Here is an 18,532-nt window from a genome sequence, read left to right as displayed (position 1 = left end):
CAGATAGGGAAATGGGTTCTGAGGGCTCACTTAGGGCCCCTGAGGTCACATAATTACCGGAACACAGCAGAGCTGGGATCCAAACCCTGACCATGACTCCAAATCCCCCCACTCTACCCTGTGGGCCTCACCCTCGCCTCTCCTGAGTCTCCGGGGCCATGTGCCCTGCTCTCACAGGAGCGGTTCCTCATCTGGGGGCAGAAAGCCCCACTCTGGGTTGGCAGCAGCTCCTGGGATGGCCTCACCTGAGGAGACTCTTGGGGCTTGGCAGAAACATTCCCTAAAGTTCTCCAAATAAGGCTTCTTCCAACAAGATCCCACCCTGGGCTGCCCACACAGGGGCAGGCCAATCAGGTGCTCCTCTAGGGCAGGGTCTTCCCTGGGGTAAAATGGAGTACACACCAAGTCAATTCAGAGCTCATGGAGTTGCTGAAATAAAGGTTGCCAAGGCTGGGCGTGGTAGCTCAAGCCTGTAATCCCAGCACTATGAAAGGCAGAGGCAGGAATTGAGCTCAGGAGTTTAAGACCAGCCTGGGCAACATAGTTAGACCCCATCTATAAAAAAAAAAATCTTAAAAATTAGCCGGCCACGGTGGTGCGTGTCTGTAGTCCCAACTACTTAGGAGGCTGAAATGGGAGGATCACTTGAGCCTGGAAGTTTGAGGCTGCACCAAGCCATGATCCTGCCACTGTAATCCATCCTGGTGACAGAGCAAGACCTTGTCTCAAAAAAATAATAATAAAAACAAAGTTTGCCAAACTGCCAGCTCATTCAAGGGAAATCGTCTTCTCTTCCATGTCTATCCTAGTGACCTCATAAAGCCACAAGTCCTAGCCCAGAAAGATCCCTGGGCCCTTCCCCCTCCCTGATTTAGGCTTCCCTAGGAATCAGCATTTATGGAGCAGACACTACCAACAGGGCTTTGCAGGGACCTGCACACAGTTTGCCCCCCACCTCCCTCAGGTCTGGACACAAATGCCACATGCTCTGCAAGGCCCTCCCTGGCCACTCCATTTCAAACTGTGACCTTGCCCCAACCCCCCGCCTCCCCCACCGCATCCCCATCTTGCTGTTGTGTTCCTCCACAGCACCTGCTACCACTGAACAGTTTATTTTCTGTATTCATTTTGGAATGACTGCCTCCCATTACTGGAGCGTCAGCTTGTGAGGGTAGATGTGTTTCTGAGATGCTGGTGCTGATTTCCCAGGACCTGGGTGAGTGCCAGGAGCACAGGAGGCCCTCAGTGGGTATTTCTTGAGTGAAGAAATGGGTGAAGAGCTCCCAAATGCTTCATTCTAGGCGCCTGCAATATTAACGCATCTACCTATTAAATCACCGCGTGTTCTCAACAACCCTGTAGGGCAGGTATGATTATTATCACACCCCTTTTCAAACATAGAAACATGCAGTGGTAAGTTCACCGCTCCCTAGTGGTGCTGCTAAGATTAAAAATTCAGCAGCCTGAGAGTAGAGTCTGAATGCAAGGCCCAGGAAGTATACACTGCAGCCACCAGCCTCTTCCAGCTGCTCCCGGCTCTGAGCGCCTTGCCCACTGCCACAGTTCCAAATCTTGCGAAACTGCTCGAGCAGCCCCTTCTCTGTGACATCCCAGAGAGGACAGACTCCATCCCAGCACCTAGGATGCCTCAGGGTGGCCGCTGGTCTCCTTTTCCAATGCCCCCCTCTAAACCATGATTCCTTGGGGGCAGCAACCGTACTGTCTCCTTATCGCACATTGCCTGGCTCTGAGCAGGCACTTAGAAAGTGGCCACCAAGGAACGAATCAACTCCTCCTTTCACTTGAGAGGTTGGGTTCTGAGGAGAGCCTCTGGTGGCCCCAGTGTGGCATGAGACCTCATCTCCTCTGACCCTTATGTAGGGGGCTGGCCTTTCCCAGAGAAACAGTCTTTGGATTCTCCATCAGCCCAGCACAGCCCTAAGGCTTCTCAGTCAATCCATTTCACTGCTGTGTGCTGGGCTGTGAGCTCATCGCTGGGGGAGGACCAATGGGTAGAGATGCAGCTGATTCAAACACTGCCCCGGCCCCCCAGAAAGGGAGAGGGGCAGGGTCACCAGTCTCTGGACAGAGGTGCTGAAGGGCAGGTAGTCTAAAGAAAGTGCCCAGGAAGTGTGGGGAGTGTTTGGGAGGGATGGGTTGGCAGCCGGGCAGCAGGTGCTCTTGGGTGCCTGGGCTCCAATCCCGAAGAACCCAGCATCCCACAGCCTCCCTGACTGGAATTCATCTGAGGATCTCGATCCTCTTGCCTCACTCAGCCCCCGTAATGTGGAAACTGGTGCTCAGAGGAACCAAATTACCAAATCAATATCACAAGTGCAGACCACTGCCCTGCAGGGCCAGCACTTGGCTCACTCACCAGCCTTCCAGAATGCCTGTGACCCTGCCACCAGCGCTCACCCTGGGTACCTGGGCTGTGTGTTAAGGGATGCTGACACCGAGTAGCTGTGCCTCTCCCTGTTCTCCCATGGCTACGTCCCTGGCTCCCTCCCAGGTCTCCTTCGATCCCTGTCACAATCTCCATGGCAGGGCCCCAAAGTACTATCCTCCCCGCAGCTCAGGGGTGGGGGCCTTCATCTCATCTCCACCCAGGCCGAGCCCAGACTGTGCAGACAAACCTGTAGAAGGGACAGTGTGCAGCCAGCACCGCAAGGGTCCGCCGCGATCCTCTCCAGCACGGGGCATTGCCAGCGAACTCCCGGACCATCTCCAGTGTCCTGCGCTCACAGGGGTGAGCCTCGACCCTGCAGTCTGTGTCCACAACACACACCCGCACCCACGGAGGAGACAGGGTTCCACCTCCTCCTGCCACACACGCTTCCCCAGCAGCTGCTCCCGCTCCTGGGAGGTTCCACCACACTTCCAGGCTGGCCACTTTCTGCTCTCTCAGGTCAGGGCATATCTCTGGGTGAGGGGCCCTGCTCTGCCTGTTCAGCGGGGCATCCAGTCTCTGAGCATCTCCTCTGCTGGGCCCCACCCCACACAGCTTTTGCATAATGGGCACACATGTACATTCCACATAACGTCATCACTCTGGCTCCTGGGTGGACCCTGACAAGGACGACTAGAATGCAGGCATCTCGCACCAAGCACAAAGCCTCCTTGTGCTCCTCTGTGTGGTCCAAGGCAGGGGGAGGAGACTTGGCTCTGTCTCTTGAGCAGGGGACAGGGAACCTACTACATCTGGGTCTCAAACCCTGGGCCCCTCTACCTCCATGAAGACAAGCTCGGGGCTCCCAGCTGGGAAACCCACAGGGCAGGGCACAGGGAGACGCAGAGCATCCAGGGTGGAGGCTGCCGGTCTCTGTTTCTCTTGCCTGCCCTCCCTCCTTGGGAGGCTCCTGGGTCCTGACCTCTTGCCTCGGGGAGCCCTCCCCGACCCCACACGGCACTTCCACTCCCTCCAGGCTGGAAGGTCTTACCTGGCGTGGTGCTGGAGCAGATGGCAGAGCTGCTGAGGGTGCTGAAGAGGCCGTTGGTGGCGTCCTCCACCTGCTCAGCCAACAGCACGTGCTGCTCTCTAGGCTCGCTGGCCAGTGCATGCAGCTCCTCCCACCTGTGCCAAGGGGTTGTAACAGCTTGTGGTCCTATACCCACTCTCCTCCTGCCCCCTCATCTTCTAGGCCGTGGGTTCCTTGTGGATGGCAGCACAGATTTAGTGTCTGGTTTTGTCAGACCCATAGCTGGTGAGGAAAACAGTTAACCGGAATGGAAATGAAAGAAAGTGGTTCTAGGTGACAGCAAGCAAAGAACAAGCAAGCATAGCTGGTAACAGAAAAAAACACTGAGGAATGATAAACAATGGACGTAAGAACTCCAAGGCCAGCAACAGGAGGCCATCTAGAGGAAGCGGCCAGCACACCTCGATAGCCATAGGGCAGCGCTGTTTGAGCCAGGAGGAAAATGATGTGCAGATGGTGACACTAGGACGTGAAGAAAGGGTTAGGCGATGTTGAGAAACCTCATTTTAAGAAGACACGCAGCCGGGGGGGAGGGGGGGTGTGGTGGCTCACGCCTAATCCCAGCACTTTGGGAGGCCGAGGTGGGTGGATCACTTGAGGTCAGGAGTTCAGGACCAGCCTAGCTAACATGATGAAACCCCATCTCTACTAAAAATACAAAAATTAGCTGGGTGTGGTGGTGGGTGCCTGTAGTTCCAGCTACTTGGGAGGCTGAGACAGGAGAGCCACTTGAACCTGGGAGGTGGAGGTTGCAGTGAGCCGAGATTGTGCCACTGCACTCCAGCCTGGGCAACAGAGTGAGAGTCTGTCTCCAAAAAAAAAAAAAGACGCGCAGTCAGTAATGTATCTAGAAGAATCCTGTCCTTGAAAAGTCATCAGGGTGGACCAAGGTTTGATGATAGGGCAAAAATCCCATTCATTTCTAAAATTCAGGTATGTAAAACTTCCCATTCTCCTCTGAATGCACATAAAACAGATTCTCCTCCCAGGACCCAGGACTGAGCCCTGAGGGCACATGTGCACAGGGGAGGCATTGCACAGCCACGGTCTACAGGCAGTGCTGCCAGCCCCGGAGCCCCCAGCCCTGCAATGGACTTTCTTACAAGCTGCCAGGTCATTCAGATGCTGAGCCAGAGCTGAGAACTGTCAGAGAAGGGGCTCAAAAGGTGGAAAGAGACCAGGTGCCGTGGCTCACGCCTGTTATCCCAGTACTTTGGGAGGCCGAGGTGGGAGAATCCCTCAAGCTTAGGAGTTTGAGACCAGCCTGGGCAACACAGTGAAACCCTATCTCTACCAAAAAAAAAAAAAAAAAAAAAAAAAATAGCTGGGTGTCGTGGCAGACATCTGTATTCCCAGCTACTTTAGCTACCTGGGTGGCTGAGGTGGGAGGATCACTTGAGCCCAGGACGTCAGGGCTGCAGTTAGCCATGATCGTGCCACTGCATTCCAGCCTGGGTGACAGAGCGGGACCCTGTCTCAAAAAAATAAAAGTAGAGACTGAACCAGTATCAGTTTTTTGCTTTATTGCTTGTAGAGTTTCACACTGCCCTTGGCAGTGACCCTCAAACTCTGGTGGGCATCAGAGTCCCTGAAGGCAGGATGAAGGGCAGACCAAGGCTCTCTGACTCTGAGTTTCTGATTCAGTGGTGTGGGGCCGCAGGCTGTGCGTTTCCAGCAGGCTCCCAGGTGATGAAGATACTGCATCCAGGGAGCACACGTTGAGAACCAGTGAGCAACAGCAACTCAGCCCTTTGGTGGGAGTGGGGAGGGGTGGGTCAGGTGGTCCTGGGAGCCCTACATGGCCCTCAGCTCAGGCCATCCCCCTCCCAAGGAATGGCTTCTCATCTCTCTAGGCCACGGCTGCTCAAAGAGCAATGGGTGGGCAGAGCACCTCCCTAAGCATTAAATGCTGGTGCAGAGGGGACAAGCGCAGACACTGAGAGGAAGCACTGACAAACTAACTGGACAGTGATGAGACAGTCATTTTATGTCTGCTGAATCAAATAATAAACATCTGAATTTATATTGTGTTTATTTCATTTTTCCCCTAATTAATTTATTTTTGTTTTATGAGACGGAGTCACCCTCTGTCACCCAGGATGGACTGCAGTGGCGTAATCTCAGCTCACTGTAACCTCTGCTTCCTGGGTTCAAGTGACTCTCTTGCCCTAGCCTCCCGAGTAGCTGGGATTACAGGCACCCACCACCATGCCTGGCTAATTTTTATATTGTTAGTAGAGATAGGGTTTCATCATGTTTGCCAGGCTGGTTTCAAACTCCTGACCTCGAGTAATCCACCATCCTTGGCCTCCCAAAGTGCTGGGATTACAGGCGTGAGCCACCATGCCCGGCCTCATTTTTATTGTATTTTTAAAAAGTTATCAGTCCGTGGTGTATCTGGGGGGAAAAAAACCAAAAAAACAAAATACTGGTCCAGACAGTTTGAGAGGCACTGTTCCAGCTACCTGCTGAAGAAGAAAGCACTGGAAGGAAACAGGGATTCCCACCGTGTGGTGGGTTCTACCCTCATGGACAAATCTTTGGCAATGGTTATGCTCAAGGCACTGTGTCTGGCACAATGTGGGAAACGGCGGGCAGAGGGCCATGAGGCAAAGTCCCTCTCTCCTCTCTCCAGGAGTTTGTATTGCCTATATTTGAGAAGACAAAATGAGCCAATGAAGGCTAAGGCAGGCTGTGTTAAATGCCAACTTGCTGATCACAATGATTGATGACAATGATGTCATCACCATTTCCAGGACATGGCACAATCCTGGATGTCCCCACCTTACTGGCTGCTCTTTAGTCTCCATCACTCTATCTTCTTCCTCTCTCTGACCTGCACTTGCTGGCCGTTGGTGATCTTCTCTCCCTGTCCCCACTACCTAGGTGACCTTATATCAGATTTAAAAACCACCTCAAATTTCAATCTCCATGCCTGTCCCCTCCTCCATGCTCCAGATTCTCACACCCAACTGTCTGCTCGGCTCCCACACTGAGCTGTCCAATGTGCACCGCAAACTTCCTCTGTCTGAAACAGAACACAATGTCCCGTGCTCTTCCCCCGTTGTCATCTTTCCCATGTCGGGAGATGGCACCACTATTCACTCTGGGGCTCAAGTCAAAATCCTCAATTCTTCTCTCACACACCCACCTCCAATTCAGTGGCGGCCGCTCACTGCTCTGCCTTCAAAACATATCCTAAGCCAACGCCAGGCGCAGTGGCTCACGCCTGTAATCCCAGCACTATGGAAGGCTGAGACGGGTGGATCACTTGAAGCCAGGAGTTCAAGACTAGCCTGGCCAACATGGTGAAACCCTATCTCTATTTAAAAAAAAAAAAAAAAGTAGCCAGGTGTGGTGGCGTGCACAGGTGTGGTGGTATGCACATATAATCCCAGCTACTCAGAAGGCTGAAGCATGAGAATCGCTTGAACCCAGGAGGCGGAGGTTGCAGTGAGCTGAGATGGCGCCACTGCACTCCAGCCTGGGTGACAAAGCGAGGCTGTCTCAAAAACAACAACAAACAACAAACATATCCTAAGTCGAGGCTGCAGCTGCTTCCCTCTAGGAGCCACCATGATCTCTTTCGTGAGCCACGCCAAAGGCCTCCTAATCAGTTTCCCCTCTCCCCTTATTATTTCCTCTCCCACCCCTATCCTGTCAGTCTATTTCATACACAGCAGCCAATGTGATTCTCTGAAGATATCATTCCCCTGCTTAAAACCCTCCAAAGGCTGTCATCCTACTCACAATAAACTCTAACATCTTCTCCATGCCCACCAAGTCTCTGTGGCTGACTCCTGGCTCTTCCACCCTTATTTCTTGTGTTTCTGCCACTTGCTTGCTGGGCTTCCGCCCCTCCCTGGCCGTCTGGCTGTTCCTTCCTATAACTCGCCAGCCTACCTGCTGCCCCAGGGCCTTTGCACTTACCATCCACCTGCCTGCTTTGCCCTGCCTTCCCCTGATATTTGGAAGACTTACTCCTCACTTCACTCAAGTTTCTGCTCAAAAATCAATTTCTCAAAGAAGCCTTGACTGACCACCCAAACTAAAATAGCTTTCCTCTCTATTCCCCATCATTCTTTAACCTCTTACCCTACTTTATTTTTCCCTTTTGCATTTTACTTCCACCTGAAATTATATTGTGTATTTATTTATTATCTAGTTCCTTTCTGAGAATGGAAACTCCATGAGGGCAGGGACTTTGTATTATTGTCTCTGTATTCTAAGAACCTAGAATAATGCCCAGCATGAGAAAGACAACCCTGGATTTATTAACTGAGAAATTAAATAATGTACTAAAATTAATGAAGAGATTTCTGTGTGCAAACACAGTGCCCAGACCAGAGTCATTTCACTTAACACTCACAATGACTATTGGTCCATGGCATAAGTGACGTCCATTTTTTGGTTTGAGAGCATTAAGGATCTGTACCCTCCTCTCTTCTAGGAAAGCCTATTTGCCCAGCAGCTAGACAAATGGGGTAAAGGGGGAGTGGCCAGTCAGACTCCTACTCCCTTGACCCCAAGAGTGGGCTCTGCCTCAGGCTAATTAGAATATTTTATTGGATTGTTAAACTGTGGAAAGGGGTCTTTTCTCTCCAGGGTGGAGCTCTGAAGACGTGAGCTGGGCACCGTCCACAGCTCCATTTCCAGCTTCCTAATAAAGTCAGGGTACGAGAGGAGGCAACAGGCAGAGAACAGCAGAGATATGTGGAAGAATCTCGATGACACTGAAGTCCCTGGCTCCTGCACACCCTGAGGGACCCCCATCCCACCCAGTGAATGAGATCACTCCATGAATTTCCATTTTTGCCCAAATAAATTTCAGCAGAGTTTCTGGCACTTGCAACTGAGTTTTCAAACAAAACCAAAATCAATGCAAATACTTAGGCTCCAAAACATTGGAGCTTCCTGTGCACTGGAGTCAAAATGGCAAAGTGAGGAAAAGACAGATCCAGGGAAGGACCTGGACGGCTCTTCCAGTCCCCTCCCTTCCCTCCCATGGCCATGTCACGATCCCCAGGCTGACCACCTGAGGGCTGATCCAGGGTGACTGAGGCTCTTACCTGGGAAACCTGACCCCCACAGCAAACACAGTGACACCCCTTTCCTTCAGCTGCTTGGATGGCAGTGCCACATCCCCCTGGGACTTCCCATCAGTGACGATGATGAGGATCTGGGGCACAGAGGCATTTCTGCCTCCAGGCAACCCTCTGTGCAGAAGGTATTTCAGAGCAAGTCCCGTCTCCGTGCGCCCTCCTCTGTGCACACCCAGAAGGAAAAAAAGAAAGAAAAGTGAATGATGTGGGGAGGTGAAGTTGGGATGAGAGTCTGAAATCGATGAGCTCTTCCGTTATTAGCGAAAGGTCGCTTTCTCCTAGCAGAGGCTGAAAGTGATAGTTCTACCATCTAAACCACAACAATAATGAACAGAAATTATTTTTTCCATGCACTTGAGATTCACCCTGTACATCTCTGTTGTATTCTATCATAATGTCATTGTGTGTTGGGTGTGTTTTTCTCCTCCCCGAGTGATGACTCTGGGCCGACAGCTCTTGTCATTTGTCTAACACCTGCCTCCCATCTCCTCATCCCTGCATCATCTCCTTCTTGTTACAGCTCAACATCCTGGGTTGGGAAAGCAGATAATGAGCTTAGGAAAACTGTGTGAGGAAGGACCCATAAGAGTGAAGGACAGGGCTTCAAGGCAAGGGTGTGATGAGAGTCTTTTCTGTGATCCAGGCCTTTGTGGGCCATGTCCAAATTCAGGGTTGGGAGCTGGAAGGCTGAGCTGTCTGACCACCTCCAGATCAGGGCAGGTTACAGGGGTCCTATCTCATCGGGATGCCAATGGTCCTCTATTTGCTGTGGCTTGAGATCCTCTCATCCTCACAGCTCAGTTATAGGAACTGTTGACCAATCCTGGAATCCCAGAGCAGGATCTCTGCTAAATCTCAAATTAGGAGGCTCCTGTAAGCGTCCTGTCAGAGAGAGGACTGCCAGCTTTGAGTGTCAGCTGGACAGAAAATAATGACTCACTACAGTGGATTTTAGGTTACAGAATTGTGAGTCAGTCCCTGTTGCAGCCAAACCATTCAGCGGATGGTAGCCCATCCAAACATGATCAACAATGTGAGGCTGATGGAATTACTGTGGTTATCAACAGTACACACAGAGAAAACCCTGTGGGAGCATTATTCTGAAATAGTGACTAACCACAGATTCTAGATGGGGGACACATTTACACTCAGATTGTACCAACCATAAATTAAGGCAATGCCTACCTTTAATTCAGCCCTAACTATAGTCATTTTTCTAATGAGAAATCATCCAACTGACAAGAGGCATGGGCATTACCTGCTGTGTGTGTGTGTGTGTGTGTGTGTGTGTGTGTGTGTGTGTGTGTGTGTGTGTGTGTGTGTTTTTTACTTCTCATGCAAGTCTGACATGAGTCCTCCTGCCCAGGCATCTCTCCTGGTTGGCTCCCCTCCAAGCAGCTACTCAGGAATCCAGGCTCCTTTCATGTTATGGTTCCACCTTCCCCTCAGTCCTCAAAATGCTCTCCGTTCAGCAGGAAGACAAGGAAAGAGCATGAAGATTGTGCTTGGGAAGGATTTATGGACCAGGCCTAGAATATTCTTCACTTTTATTGCTTTCTAACTTAAGCAAGCTCTTAAATGGCAGTTTTCTTTGTGGTGCTCCATAAAGTTAAAAAGTGTCAACAAGAGCTGACAACTCCTAGAATTAGCAGTCTTGCCTACAATACATATATTGACATTTGCATGGGTTAAAAATTTACTTACTTTTTTTTCAACCTGTGAGTATTTACTGTGGATCCACTAGAGGGAATATAGTGAAATGGAGACCAGGAAGTATAACCACGATCCCATCCCTTAAATAACTCCCAGTCTAGTTGAAGAAATGGGATCTACAAGACAGCAAGCAAAAAGGAATGCAAGGATACAAATAATAGGAATTCGGAGGAGCAGATTCATTGTGGGGCGGAGCTGTCAGGGAACAGGCTTCAGAGGGGAAAAAGCTTTTAAGTGGGGTCTTGGTGAATCAGCTGATGAGGAAAGGAAAAGGCCATTCTGATTACAGGAAGGGGTTAAAGCAAAGACACAGGTAAGCAATGTAACCTGTGTTCTGGAGCTAGCGAGCAGAGCTTGGCTTGGGCAATGGGCTTATCAAAGAAAAACAGAGCATACCAACATGGATGAATCTCCGAAGAGGAAGACTACACTCACGCCACTGACTCCCAAGCGCCCCCAACTCCTCTCACACCCTGCTGGATCACACATTAGATACCGAAGACCACCAACCCGATTCTGATCTCTACTAATACTGTTTCCTTCACCAAAGAGCTCTTGTGTTTAAAAAGAGTGTTCCTCCAGGGCTCCTGGGAGGGCAGAATGGCTTCCATTTCTAAAGGATAATATTAGCGCTGACATTTTACTTTGTGCCAGACACTACACACACACACCTGTTACTGAATGTAATCCTTACATCCATGGTAAAAGGTACTAATCTTACCCACATTTGACAAATGAGGAAACCCCACTCAGAGAATAGTGATAACTGGTAATATTTCCTGGGCATTTAGCATGTGCCAGACGCTGTGCTCAACCCATGTTTTTCTATATATGCTTAGCATATTGTCATATAATTCTCGCCACAGCTCTCTGGAATAGAGGAGTCCAGAGAAAGGGCTAAACTAAGGTTATGCCGCTCATGAGTGGTGAAGGCAGGACTTGAACCCAGGGCCCTCCACTTCCAAAGCCCAAGTTCTTAAACAGATAGTTACATAGTTGTGAAGGCACCTGACTCTCATCTGGCTAGTGGAGGTCGGAACTGGAGTTTAAGCCCAGTCTGGCTGAATTTGAAGCCAATGCTCTTTCCTCTCCAGGGCTCAGCTTAATCTGGCCTGCTGCCCATTTTTGTAAAGTTTTATTGGAAAACAGCCACACCCACTGATTTATGTACTGTCTACACAGAGACCATTGGCCTGAAAATTAAAATTATGTACTATACAACTTTTACTGAAAAAGTTTGCCAACCCCTGTTCTAAACTGTCCTGCTTAAACGCTCACAAGACTTTCTTCTCATCCAAAGCCAAGGTGCTTCGGTGGCTTTGAAGCAACCTGCTCCTCTACCCACTGGCCAGTGAGCCCTATGGCCTCCTGGCTATGTTCTTGGATCCTGAGGTTCTCAACCAGTCCTTGCCTTCTTTCCCCAAAGCCTCCCCTCCCTTGTGGTCCATCTGATCATTACCACTCCTACAGGTTCACAGCTTCAGGAGTGAAAAGAAAAAGTGCTTGTTCCCCATACTCTTTTCTGTTTCTCACAGGGGTCTGCCCTTGGCCCCTTCAGAGTTAAACTGTTTTTCCTTTCCATCTACCACCTTCAGGGGAAGGCTTGGGTTCCAGCCAGATTTTGTTTTCTTATTTTTTTGAGACAGAGTCTCACTCTGTCACCCAGGCTGGAGTGTTGTGGCATACTCTCAGCTCACTGCAACCTCCACCACCTGGGCTTAAGCGATTCTCCTGCCTCAGCCTCCCGAATAGCTGGGACTACAGGCACTCACCACCACGCCCTGCTAATTTTTGTATTTTTAGTAGAGACAGGGTTTCACCATGTTGGCCAGGCTGGTCTCAAACTCCTGACCTCAGGTGATCTGCCCACCCTGGCCTCCCAAAGCGCTGGGATTACAGGTGTGGGCCACCGCACCTGGCCCATCCAGATTTTCTAATGGGTCTGGGCCTCCCTCTTCACAACCATCAGCCTGTGGTTACAGAGAAATTAAGTTTCAGGGACATGAGAGCCCAGGCTGCCCACTGCACAGGCCTGACGGTACTTACCCTTCACGTTGCTCAGCACAGTGATACCAATGCTGTCACCCTCTCTAGCTCAGCACCCTGTTAAGGGTTACCACAAGAAAACTGTCTGCTGGCTTGCGACCAAGGTAAGGTGAGATTCCCCATGGCTTGACCTCTGAGAAGTGAGAAGAAATCCCTTCGCTTGGCCGGGCGCGGTGGCTCACGCCTGTAATCCCAGCACTTTGGAAGGCCGAGGCGGGCGGATCACAAGGTCAGGAGATCGAGACCATCCTGGCTAACGTGGTGAAACCCTGTCTCTACTAAAAATACAAAAAAATTAGCCAGGCATGGTGGCGGGTGCCTGTCATCCCAGCTACTCGGGAGGCTGAGGCAGGAGAATGGCGTGAACCTGGGAGGCGGAGCTTGCAGTGAGCCGAGATCGCGCCACTGCAGTCCAGCCTGGGCGACAGAGCGAGACTCCGTCTCAAAAAAAAAAAAAAAAAGAAAAAGAAAAAGAAATCCCTCCGCTTACTCCAGGAAGCACTTCTGCCTAAGAGTCTGTTCTGAGCTCGGGGTCTATTTCTACGTTTAACAAACGAGGAAACCCCACTCAGAGAATAGTGATAGTAACTGCTAATATTTCCTGGGCACTTAGCGTGTGCCAGGCGCTGTGCTCAACCTATGTTTACCTATATATGCTTAGCATATGCCCATATAATTCTCACCACAGCTCTCTGGAATAGGAGAGTCCAGAGAAGGGTCTAAACTAAGGTTATGCTGCTCATGAGTGGTGAAGGCAGGACTTGAACCCAGACAGGGGGCTCTGAGGCCAGAGTCTCACCAGAATTTTTCTAATTTCTCTCAAATTGAACTAAACTAGGTTGCAAGTTGAAGGTTCACAGATCAGCTACTGTCTTGGGGGTTATGACTGCCATGCATGAACTTTTGGGGGTGGGGGGTGGGAGGGCTAGAATCAAAACATTTTGCTATCAGTGCAGACAAGTAATTAAGAACATGAGTTCCAGAGGTGGAGGGGCTCAAATATTAGTTCTGAAATATCTTAGCAGGTAAACTTGGAAAAGTTACTTGACCTGAGTCCCAGTTTCCTTCCATGTTAAAAGGGGAAAGAAATAGTATTGTTAGAGGATGAAATACTGGGTCTAGCCCCTCTGAGGACCTAGTGGGTGGCTGTTACCAAAATGAACCCACAGCAGCCTACTGTAAGAAGTTTATCTTTTGAGTCTAGTCTCAAATTCTAGTGTTCATAAAAATCTCTCAGGAGACTTAATGATGTAGATTTTCAGGTCCTATTCCCTGACAGTCCAAATTGGTGGGTCTGTAACCTGGCCTGAAAATCTAGATTTCAAACCAGCACTCCCTCCCCTCCTCCCTCACCTTCCTGCAGGTCATTCTGATGTCAGCAGGCCATGAAACGGACTAAGAAAAATAATTCATAAGAGGCCAGGCACTGTGGCTCATGCCTGTAATCTCAGCACTTTGGAAGGCCGAGGTGGGTGGATCACCTGAGGTCAGGAGTTTGAGACCAGCCTGGCTAACATGGCGAAAACTCATCTCTACTAAAAATACAAAAAAAAAAAAAAAAAAAATTAGCCAGGTGTGGTGGCGGGGGCCTGTAATCCCAGCTATCGGGAGGCTGAGGCAGGAGAATCGCTTGAACCAGGTAGGCAGAGGTTGCAGTGAGCTGAGATTGCCCCACTGCATTCCAGCCTGGGTGACAGAGAAAGACCCTGTCTTAAAAATAACAATAATAATAATTCATAAGAAAACCCAGCCGGCGTGGTGGCTCACAACTGTAATCCCAGCACTTTGGGAGGCCGAAGCGGGTGGATCACCTGAGGTCAGGAGTTCAAGACCAGCCTGGCCAAGATGGTGAAACCCCATCTCTACTAAAAATACAAAAATTAGCCGGGCATGGTGGCGGGTGCCTGTAATCCTAGCTACTCGGGAGAGTCTGAGGCAGGAGAATCACTTGAACCTGGGAGGCGGAGGTTGCAGTGAGCTGAGATTGCGCCACTGCACTCCAGCCTGGGTGACAAGAGTGAAACTCCATCTCAAAATGAAAAAGAAAGAAAAGAAAACCCACTGTAGGTACAGGGATGTTGATTACAGCTTTTTTTTTCCAGCAATAGACAAAAATTCTGGAATCAAATGTTACCTTTTAGGAGAATAATTAAATATATTGTGATACCTGAACTTGGATTATTAAACAATCATTAAAAACGATCAACATGAAAAATAATACAGCTTTATGTAAAAGCACATACCAAATAATATTAAGGGGGAAAAAAAGGACAAAATGCTTTGTAATTCTAACTAACCCAAAAGCCATATTTAAACGTTAATGTGGTTTGAAAGGGGCCGGGGAAGGCTATCAACAGTTTTGTGCCAAGGTAAAGTGGAGACAAAGCTATGGAGGGAGTCCAAAAAATTCAGTCACAGTAAACACAGGGTTGTGTTACTATGAGATTAATGAAATGAGCAAGCCCGGGCAGCCAGCAGGCCAGGAGCTCTGTGCATTCAGGAACCAATCACCAGCCAGGTCTTATCTTGATTTTATGTCATCGTGGGGTGCAATGTTGGAAGGTTTGACTGCAATGTTTTTTAAACTTCTTGCAAGGTAGCAATAAGGTGGTTGTCAGAGTGGTTTCTTCACTACCTCAAAACATACTTTTGGGGGACTGCCTCGGTCTGGAAAGGCAAGTGTCCTGGGTTTGAGTTGAGCTGTCCTAATCAGTCAAGCATCTAACATTTCACTGTCACTCGAGGGGATGGATACCCCATTCTCCCTGACATGATGATTACTCATTGCATGCTTGTATCAAAACATCTCACATACCCCATACATATATATACCTACTACGTACCTACAAAGTTTAATTTTTTTTTTTTCTTTGAGACGGAGTCTTGCTCTGTCACCCAGGCTGGAGTGCAGTGGCGCGATCTCGGCTCACTGCAAGCTCTGCCTCCTGGGTTCATGCCATTCTCCTGCCTCAGCCTTCCGAGTAGCTGGGACTACAGGCGCCTGCCACCACGCCCGGCTAATTTTTTGTATTTTTAGTAGAGATGGGGTTTCACTGTTTTAGCCAGGATGGTCTCGATATCCCGACCTTGTGATCTGCCCACCTCGGCCTCCCAAAGTGCTGGGATTACAGGCGTGAGCCACCGCGCCCGGCCAAAAGTTGAAAATTTAAAAAGAAAACTTCACTGTAGAAAAAGAACAAAGTGCTCCGGGGAGGTCATCACTCCCATTTGGCCCATGTTCCTCCATTCTGATTCATAACAGCCTGTCTTCATTTTTAGTGTCCTCAGTGACCCCACAACTGGGGCCAAAAATCAGTGCCTCCTTTCCTTGTTTGTTGTCACTTACAGTTGTCCTAGGAAACATAAGTGCTAATCATACACAGCCCCAGAAGAGCAGACCTTGTTCAGACACATAAGAAGTCTTCATTCTCCACCCTCAATGTCCTCAATCTTAGTGTGTCTCTCCATTTCATGTCATAAATAATGCTCTCAAGCCCTTAGTTATGACCTCAACACAGCTGAAAAGCAGCTCAACTAATCATCTAGGGGGTGTGGGAGAGGGAGCGTGGTGAGAGGTGGGAAAGGACAGCTGGGTGGGGCCTACTGGATTGGCAGTGTAACCCACTGATCCTGGCCAGGGCCCCTGTTTCTTCTCGGCCTCAATATCCTCCTCTGTAAAATAAGGGAGGGAAAACATACCAGATGATCTCTAATGCTCCTTGCTCCTTTTTGTACCAATTCTTTGAGATTTGATTAGTTTTTCAGACAAGAGCAGAGCTGAATTCTTTGAGCCAAAGTCACTCAAATGGTCTTTGACTTTTAGCCCTAAACTTAAACCAACAGCCTTTTTCCTCTGAAAATGCATACTGCATATAATGGGTAAATTTTTTTTTAAAAACTACCTTATTGATATAACTTACATAACATAAAATTCACACTTTTAAAGTGTACAATTCAGTGATATTTAGTATATTCACACAGCTGTGCAACCATCACGACTATCTAAGTCCAAAACATATTCTTTACCCCAAAAAGAAGCCCTGTACCATTAGCAGCCATTCCTCATTCCCGTCAGCCCCTGGCAACGACTAATCCACTTTTTATCTTCATGTATTTGCCTATTCTAGACACTTCACAAAAAGTAGAATCATGGCCAGGCGTGGTGACTCATGCCTCTAATCCCAGCACTTTGGGAGGCCAAGGCAGGTGGATCACCTGAGGTCAGGAGTTCGAGACCAGCCTAGCCAACATGGCAAAACCCCGTCTCTACTAAAAGTACAAAAATTAGCCAGGCATGGTGACAAGCGCCTATAGTCCCAGCTACTCTGGAGGCTGAGGCAGGAGAATCGCTTGAACCCAGGAGGTGGAGGTGATAGTGAGCCAAGATCGCGCCACTGCACTCCAGCCAGGGCGACAGAATGAGACTCCATCTCAAAAAAAGAAAAAAAAGTTGGCCGGGCACAGTGGCTCACGCCTGTAATTCCAGCACTTTGGGAGGCCAAGGCAGGCAGATCACGAGGTCAGGAGATAGTGACCATCCTGGCTAAAACGGTGAAACCCCATCTCTACTAAAAATACAAAAAAAATTAGCCGGGCGTGGTGGCGGGCACCTGCAGTCCCAGCTACTTGGGAGGCTGAGGCAGGAGAATGGTGTGAACCCAGGAGGCGGAGCTTGCATTGAGCTGAGATAGCACCACCGCACTCCAGCCTGGGCAACAGAGCGAGACTCCATCTCAAAAAAAAAAAAAAACGTGGAATCATATAGTATGTGACCTGCTATGCCTGGCTTCTTTCACTTAGCCTAATGTTTTCAAGATTCCTCCGTGCTGTACCATGAATCAGTACTTTGTTCATTCTTACAGTTGAATAGTATTCCATTGTTTGGATATACCACATTTTGTTTATACATGCATTAGTTGGATATTTTGTGTTGTTTCTGTTTTGGAGCTGCTATAAACAGCACTGGTATGAACATTAGCATACAACTATTTTTGTGTGCACGTGTTTTTAACTCTCCTGAAGTGGAATTGCTGGGTCATATGCTAAATCTATGTTTAACATTTTGAGGAACTGCCAAACCTTTTTCCAATGTGGCAGGCACCACTTACAAATCCCACAAGCAATGGATGAGGGCTGTACTTTATCCACAGCTTTACCAACACTTGTTTTTGTCAGTCTCTGAGTCATCGTAGTGGCTATGACATGGTAGCTCACTAAGGTTCTGATCTGCATTTCCTTAATAGTTAATGATGTTGACAATCTTTTTGTGTACTTATTGGCCATTTGTCTATCTTCTTTGGAACAATGTCTACTTACAAGGTTTCTTTGTGAGGTGATAAAAATGTTCAAAAATTAGAATAGGGTAAAAGTTGCTTAACTCTGTAAATATATTCAAAACTATTGAATTGTACACATTAAATGTGTTAACTTTATGGCATATAAAATATATCTCCATAAAGCTGTTTTTAAAAAGTTAGCGTGTGTAACAGTCACAGGGGAGGGTGGGGAGACGCCTTTTAAAAGTGCAGATTCGGCCAGGCACGGTGGCTCACACCTGTAATCCCAGCACTCTGGGAAGCCAAGGCGGGCAGATCACAAGGTCAGGAGATCAAGACCATCCTGGCTAACACAGTGAAACCCCGTCTCTACTAAAAAATACAAAAAATTAGCCAGGCGTGGTGGCGGGCTCCTGTAGTCCCAGCTACTCGGGAGGCTGAGGCAGGAGGATGGTGTGAACCCAGGAGGCAGAGCTTGCAGTGAGCAAGAGATCGTGCCACTGCACTCCAGCCTGGGCAACAGAGCGAGACTTCATCTCAAAAAAAAAAAAAAAAAAAAAAAAAAAAGGGCAGATTCCTGGCTGGGCACAGTGGCTCACACCTGTAATCCCAGCACCTTGGGAGGGCAAGACAGGTGGATTGCTTGAGCTCAGCAGTTCAAGACCAGCCTGGGCAACATGGGGAAACCCCATCTCTACAAAAATAGAAAAATTAGCCCAGTGTGGTGGCACATGCCTGCAGTCCCAGCTACTTGGGAGGCTGAGGTGGGAGGATGGCTTGAGCCTGGGAGGTGGAGGTTGCAGTGAGCCAATATAGCAATATAGCGCCACTGCACTCCAGCCTAGGCAACACAGTGAGACTGTGCTTCAAAAACAAAGCGCATATTCCTAAATATACCAAGAGCAGAGAGTGATTC

At 49.0% G+C, this 18,532-nt stretch overlaps 1 protein-coding gene across 2 annotated transcripts in view; it reads right to left on the bottom strand.

Moving 5' to 3' along the window:
• Nucleotides 1–18,532, bottom strand: part of VWA2 (von Willebrand factor A domain containing 2) — a 55,594-nt gene that overhangs the window by 13,125 nt on the left and 23,937 nt on the right. For both annotated transcript variants that reach the window (XM_034931537.3, XM_057298786.2), the window contains exons 6-8: nt 8,549–8,743; nt 3,441–3,574; nt 2,637–2,769 (exon numbers count right to left, since the gene is read on the bottom strand). In XM_034931537.3, the coding sequence (XP_034787428.1) occupies nt 2,637–2,769; nt 3,441–3,574; nt 8,549–8,743 (462 nt within the window). The remainder of the gene's footprint in view (nt 1–2,636; nt 2,770–3,440; nt 3,575–8,548; nt 8,744–18,532) is intronic.

Source organism: Pan paniscus, chromosome 8 (genome assembly GCF_029289425.2).
Source record: "Pan paniscus chromosome 8, NHGRI_mPanPan1-v2.0_pri, whole genome shotgun sequence".
In the NCBI taxonomy this organism is placed as follows: Eukaryota; Metazoa; Chordata; class Mammalia; order Primates; family Hominidae; genus Pan; species Pan paniscus.
Note: the sequence above shows the minus strand (reverse complement) of the source record. Positions and strands in the feature narration are given on the sequence as shown.